This window comes from Rhopilema esculentum, chromosome 10 (assembly GCF_057945365.1).
Source record: "Rhopilema esculentum isolate cy_ngs chromosome 10, ASM5794536v1, whole genome shotgun sequence".
In the NCBI taxonomy this organism is placed as follows: domain Eukaryota; kingdom Metazoa; phylum Cnidaria; class Scyphozoa; order Rhizostomeae; family Rhizostomatidae; genus Rhopilema; species Rhopilema esculentum.
The window spans coordinates 6683334-6690874 of NC_142824.1; the positions used below are offsets into that span (position 1 = coordinate 6683334).

The window sequence follows — 7541 nt, forward strand, 5'->3', positions numbered from 1 at the left end:
CAAATCTTGTCAATTTAACATAAGAGTGGATATGAAGGAAAATGCAAACAATGTTGATATTTTGGTTGATCTACCTAATACTCTTTTTATTTAAATTCTTATCCCAAGAGAAACCAATATAAATTAAACAGCGCCTCATTTGTTTTCAAAAGGCTCACTCTAACAATCTTTTGTGTTCGCCTACCGGTAGATAGCCACTGAAAATGCCGGAGCCTTCTAAAAAGTATTGCACTAGGCTTGGTACACAGAGTTACTATTAAACTCGTGAGTCCGTTCTCGTAGGAGCAAGATTTGCACATTTGATTCTTTGAGGAATTTTTACGCTTGCGCGAACATCCACCAAATTATCCGCGGAGGAACATCAAAAGTCCTCTTTTGTGGCGCGTATTTGTTGTGAGTTTTTTTTAGCTTTGCCTGGGCTTATTTGCCCGATAGATGGCACGTGTTTCTATCAAGACTGCGTTTCGGGTCTTTTAGGGATTGTAATTTGCAATAAAAATGGCGAATAACTATTTACTTGGAGTTTAAAGGCCAATCGCTAGCCTGTAGGCAGGGCCATATGATTTCCCACAATCCCCTTCACTAACTGTTTTAGACTTTATCTAAGAGTTCAGCAAGGCCTTATAACTTTGTTACAATTTTTAAACTACGACGTTTTCAAAATTCCAGCTGCATTTCCTTCTTTGGCAAGCACTTCGTCATGACCGCCGTATGATGGTCAGTAGAAGCTGATCTGGAATGCCGTCATTGCTATAACTTGCTCGGTTTAATCATAGTCAATAGTCCATAATCATAATCATAGTCTATTGACTATGGTTAAGTACACTGGTTAAGTATTGTAGGCTCGCAAAGGATTATGGTTGGCAATGGCTATCTGGAATTTCGAACCTAATTATCAAACCAGGAATAGGTTCTTTAGAAAGCCTGTCTGTTTATGCTGGCAGAAGTGAATTTTTACATGGGCCAGCGCTAAAATGCAAAGGAAATTGGAACGAGATACATGCTCTTCACGGCAAAATGCTGTGTGGAAAGTTGTCAATAACATATGACAAAGTCAACTTATAAAGTATTGCCCCTTCCCCTTGAGAAGCTCAAAGCACAAATTTCATTGCAGCAAAGTTGTTTTTTAAAAAGGATTTCTTATTGCTTTTTATCTCAACAGTTAGTTTTTTCTTTATGCTTGCTCGATCTGGAATCTTTGAGCTTTTCAGACGATAAGCTCAGTTGTGTTGCATACTGTTGTTGGTAGATAGAGAAATCAAAGAGAGCATAGTTTTTTAAGTAAAAGTGGAAAAAATCAAATTGAAATACTGGTATTACATGCATGTATATATTAGACAATTAACAGATAAACATGTACTTATATAAATACAGAGAAAGAAGAAGACTAGAATATTCAAAAAATATTTTTAAATCAACAGATTGGCCTATCATAGCAAACACTAATACTTCTACATTTGCTTTCGTTTTTGTCATTGCTTCTGTAATTTTCTTATAATATAAGGTCAAGGGTTATTTGAAAATGCGAATGCCATTTAAAGTATTCGAATCACTTTTTCTTACAACTAATATTAGGCATTAATAGAGACGCAAAAACAGGTGATTCCTTTTTTTTATAATTTTTATCACTGATAATTTATATCACATCAAATGATAAAATTCTGGCTGAGAGAATTTTAACTTTTGAATATGGCAACAAAAATATGTGATTTGTGATTTGTGAATTTGGGTTGGCATGTTAAAACCTCTTTGCGTCATTTATAATAAAGTATTGAATTGCGGACCCTCCTGTACGAAAGGTGGTAGTAAGAAGAACAAGAGCAAAATTTTGAAGGAAGGCAAGTTTAAATGCAGACCCGTTCCATATATACCACCAATTTGAAAGGCCTTTTAAAGATCCATTATCAAGCAACATTCAGGTTTACACATTTTTAAACTCATATTAGTTTTAAACAACATTTAGGTTTACTTGTTTTTGTTTTCGTTTTAACTAAGCAATAATAAATTAAGTCAAAATCAAATTAAAAAATTTTATCTTTTGCAGTTGAATATACAAAAATAAAAAACTTTTTACAGTGGGTTTAAAAAGGAAAGAGTTACGCACATTAGGGAGGAGAATAATGAATAGGACAACCGTGAAAATTTTTCTTTTTAGTTGATAATCACTCCTGAGTTTGTCACTCCTGATTTCACGTAGAACTGATCATCATTTTGAATTCTGAAAAAAATTATGGAAATAAGATAAATTTTGGCGATTCATTTGTCTTTGTTAATGAAATCAATCTCCTGATTTTCAAGATCCAACCAATTGAAGGTTCTTAATTTGCCCAAAAACTTCATCTGTTGTCAGTTGCACTCCTTTTTCTTTATGAGAACCAGTAAATTTAAGTTCAGGCTAACTGTTCTTAATTTTTTCGAAAATCTGAGGCTGGATTGTTCTTAATTTGTAAGTAGTACGAATGCTAGCCTTTTCGCTCTAGAGACGTGTTCAGGCCTTATTTGCCAACAAAGTGAGTGAGACAGCCTTTATTTGCCGACAAGTTTGAGTACTCACCAAAAATCATCCACACATGGCTAAAAATCCCCGATTTTGAGAAAAAACTTCGTTCAAAATTGTATTTTCCAGTAGCTCAGCCTCAACTTGTTCTTAACTTGTTTTCTTTTGACAAATTTTGAGGCTCGTGTTCTTATAAAACTGTTCTTATAAAAAAGAGTGTAGCAGCCAATATTGATAAATTCACTATCAATGACGTTGACTATGATCATGATTTAGAATAATGAACATTGAAATAGATACATGACTTCCACTGCAATGCCGTAACTATCTCCATTTAAATGACAGAATTTTGTTTCATTCTTACCATCGTATGAAACTTTCCGATCTTTATCTAGTTGAAATATTTGAAGGATGTAATCCCTATCCTTTTTACGGTCTCCCATTACATCTACTAGTATCTCACGAATCAGCGATGAATTCACATATCCTCTGCCAGTGTTATCAAAAGCCCTAAAAGCTTCCAAGTAACTCTGTTGATCCAATTCTGGATTTTCAAGCTCCAGCATCAAGTCGATGAATTCGTTAAAATCAACCTTTCCATTTCCTGCATATGAAAAAATGTCATATCAAATATTTGAATTTAGAATCACAGGCAATGAATGTGTTTGTTTGCAAGTGGCAGCAGATGTAAAGGAACTGAGTCGTTGCAATAAATGCATCTTTTGATTTCGAAAGCCTTGAAATTGACGGTAATGGAAGAGGGTCCCGATGCCGAGGAAGGGTTGCAGGGTGGCCCCCCTTTCCAACATGCATCTGAGCCTATGTACAATAACCCAGCCCCAAAGACATTTAAACTCAATCTAGATTCATTTTCATGCAATCTTATACAATTAATATGAAAAGGCTTGCAAAAACTTAATATACTTAGGAACATACCATCATAATCAACTTTCATACACAGGTTTTCAACTTCGGTCTCTGTTGGATTGAACCCCAACGACCTCATAAGCAGCTTGATGTCATTGTTTCCAATATGGCCTTTATGCTTCTTGTCAAAAACACAGAATGCATCATGAAACTCTGCAATACAGTGATCAAATTTTGAGAACTAACAAGGTTTTCAATGTCAACATCTAGGACTCTTAGTTTGTGATTTAATTTCAGTCTGATGTGTAAAATATCGTTCAAAATATGCAGATAATGCAGAGACTTAATTGATATGAGTGGTCTATTTCTTTTCCTGAAGAACAGTCGCCTGTTGATCACATCAAGCGTAAAACACGTGAACTACTAATGTTTTCGGAGATTTAAATTCTTCATATTTCTCCTATCTAAAATGACAGCATATTGAAATGATAGCAAATTAACTTGCAAGAAATCTGAGTTTCTGTCTTTGCATTGAAAAAAGTTTATACTTGGGCTTAGATTGCTTTGGTGCACGAATTTTCCAGTGTTCATTGTAATACATATCTAACTGTTGAGTATGGTTTCTGAAGATATGAAATAAGTATAAAAGCCAGTATGAATGTATCTAAGAAGAAAATTCTCAAAATGTTTTTTGAACTTCAATGAACTTCAAATCATCTGTTATAAAAGCTGCGAACAAAGTTTTTTTGAGACATGTACCTCGAAGTTGTTCCTCTGAAAGCTTTCCCCTTTTCTCTTCCTATAAGAAAATTAAAGTTACTATGAAGCGCTAGAGATGTCCAAAGGTTACTTCTCCTGGCATTTTTAGAAAATTGCAAATACAGGTTTGCACCTATTGAGCTACATTTTGATATGTTTGAATCTAATGCGGCTGTATAACTTGCTTGCTAGCATTCTTTGGCCAACCATATTTATCAAATTCCTTGATGATTAAAAATAATTAAATTAATTTATTGCGATTTGTTGTTTCAAAACTTTTTCACTAACTTCCTGTCTGGGAGAATCCATTAATTTTCAAGGCTCATCTTTAATTTGCAAAAAATGTTTGCGGAAAGGAAAAATATTGACATTTAACTACTATAATCTAAGCAAACTTTATTGCTGACTGCTACAAGATACAATGCCTCTTTCAAAAAGTTATTGAATGTATAGAAATGGGAAATCTCAGCGAAAAGCTTTGAAAACATTAGTTTCTAGTGTCGAGTTCAAAAAATTTCCCACCATTTTCTTCGGGCAAAAATAATTAGTTTTCAGTGCCTCAAATTATGATTTTAAATGTTATTTACGATGTTTTTATCATCACCTGATTTGTCAATATTGAAATTAATGGATGAGGAAATTGTAATATTCAGGAAAAATAACAAAGAAAGGCAACAAACAAAGAAACTCTTGTTATATGTTTCAAGAACCTTTGGCAGGCAATTGGAAAGTTTTTATGGCATTAACACTTAAAGGCATCGAATTCGGAGCAAATCTGTTTACAAGAACAAAAATTGAGTGACTTACACTTGCCATTGTCGAAAATCAGAGTGCCAAGCTTTGATCTACTCTTCGCAAAGATGCTTCGCTTTAAATGGGAAGAATGTTATGTTTTTTTATCAATTTTGATATGTTTATCTATGCTGAATATAGGAAAAGACCTTCCGCCGTACACCTCAATCTTTAATTCTGTATAAGGTATAGATTTACTGGTCGAGGCTGAATTATTGTACAAGACGCACGCATATATTGAGACACCTGCAAAATGGCCGCATGCGGAGAAGACTTTGACGACACTTACTTTGAGTAATTAGGATATTCAAGACGAAAATAGACTGTGGTTTGCACAGATTCAGTGTATCTTTACTTGATGCGGCAATAACGTAGAGCTTGCAGTGCTTGGTTGGATGTTATCGACGGGGAGAGCTATTGATACTGCCGTGCACCCTTTCACCAATTACAAAAGACTCAGGTAATTCACTAGCAAATGTGGGGTACGTGATAGCAAATTCTTATTCTATGTGTGCATGTGACGTACCGTAGTATCCAGACCCCTTGGTTAACAAATAAGGAGAGGATATTGAAAGTGGGCAGTTTGAGTTTGCAAGCTCTAAAAAGAGACAGCAGCATATTTCCTATTAACAAAAAACTTTAATTTGAGCTTCGATTTAAAAGGGGACCAAAATATAATCACGGCACATATCCCTTGGAGTACCACAATTTTGTAAATCTCCGTTCTTTTATTAAAGAAGTCAATCAGGTAATGAGCCAAAACATGCTAGTATTTGATTGCCGCCCTCTAAATGCTTTGTAAATCTTTCTGGCAGGTAGGATAGCTTACCATGAATACGTTGAAGGAATATGCCAAACAGGCTGTCAATTCCGCAAGAAGTTTCCGTGAGAAAATATGGATTATTTTCATGGTATTGATTACAATGGACAACGATATTCAAAGGAATGGAAAATAAGTGATTATTTAACACAGCAGTAAGAAGGAAGGTAGGAAGTAGCTGCAAAAGGATGCGAAATATAGTGCACCGAAGTGTGACGTCATCAAAATCTATCTTTGAAAGTTTTTATTTTTGACCGCATAATCTGAAAGACAGCACAAAATAACTCCCAAAATACAAAATCTTTTAAATATGTTCAAAGTTGGGTGCGAATATGGTCACTGAAAGGTTTCAGATTTGCTAACGGATTACTGTTATTCTGGCCTGGTTCATTAAGTTATGAACAAAGACCTGATTACAGTGATTTGATTGAGAAAGAGCCTGTTCTTTCTAATGTGGTCATAACACAGCCGAATATCGATTTATTTCACATTGCTTTTTGGGATATATGGTCGAGGCTGAAAAATATTTTATGTGACGTCATAACCTCGGTACTCATTGGCGGCGCATTCAATCAAACATTGCGATACATTGAATCTTTAGGACAGTTGCCTGATGATCGCATTATACGTGAAATTCAGAGTGGCATCTTAAAACCGCCCTATACTATACTGTGAATAACGAATTTTAAGATTATTTACTACTCGCTGTAACATCACACAATAACAAAGCTTTGATTTTGTAGCGAAGCAATTAAGACAGAGGAAGATAATCTAATAAATTGTTAAATAGCTCGTCATTGGTTCCTTTATCTTTATTCACTTATTTTTTACTGCGAAGAAGGCAAACAGAAATAAAAGTGTGTCATAATTATTAGGCCACTTTATTGAGAATAGCACGAGGAGTTACAAAAGAAGTCTAGGGAATCTTTGTATTTATGGTAAGCGCAAGGTCTTAGAGCCCGGAAAAGTGCTTTCAAGACAAGATGTTTTCAAGACAAGACAATATCAAGACTAGACTTGAAAAACTTCCCCGATAATGGAAAATAAAGGTTGGGCTATTGTATTAAAATTTATCTTGTCATCTATGACCGTCAACACGAACTTCAACTTGATGAAGGCAATGCTTCTATTTAGAAATTTTAGATAAGTAATATCTTGTGTCCATTCTTTTTACGTAATAAGTGGTGGACGACCTGTAAACTAAAGCACAGTCTTCCATATCCATAGCTCTTCTGTCTAAATTTGAGCCGTTTCTCTTTCAAAAATCATGATCAGTATAGATTTTGTATCATAGTATTCTTTTGAAACAGTAAATTAAGGAATCTTTACACATGCATTTGCATATAAGATACAATTCCGATTCCTCTTGCTTTCGGCTAATTTCTATTGTCTACATGTACTGCTTCTGTTAAAAAGCTTTTCTTTAATCTAGCCGATATTGCTGAGAATCTCAATTGCACGTTTATATTTCTTTTGCCTGGCTTTCTCAGATTTCTTGCCTGGCTTGACAACAAATCCTTAATTATTCACGTAAGCATCGCTTTTGAGTCTTATGTAACGGACACTGAAATACGTAAATAAGCGTTACTGGTTGTTCAAAAGACTCTGCTACCTAGCATCCTAAGGTTAGGACACTGACAAGCTATGCTTATCGAGCATCGTCCTTGTCGTTCCCCTCAATGTGACCACACCTAGTGATTCAAACGCCTGGAAATTCAGAGAGAAGAGAGAGAAAACTATCCTTACTCTGAGTGAAAGTCCGATCTGGTCGTGGACATGAACCACGGACCCCCGGGTCTCTAGTCA

The 7541-nt window shown here is 35.1% G+C and overlaps 1 protein-coding gene across 1 annotated transcript; it reads right to left on the reverse strand.

Moving 5' to 3' along the window:
• Positions 1-85: 85 nt before the first annotated feature.
• LOC135691103 (uncharacterized) lies at positions 86-7468 on the reverse strand. The gene is made up of 5 exons (XM_065208867.2): positions 4931-7468; positions 4124-4163; positions 3434-3577; positions 2862-3101; positions 86-2218 (listed from the first exon to the last, which is right to left on the reverse strand). The coding sequence occupies exons 1-5, from the start codon at positions 4937-4939 to the stop codon at positions 2190-2192; spliced, it is 462 nt and encodes a 153-aa protein (XP_065064939.2). The 5' UTR covers positions 4940-7468; the 3' UTR covers positions 86-2189.
• Between the last annotated feature and the right edge of the window lie 73 nt (positions 7469-7541).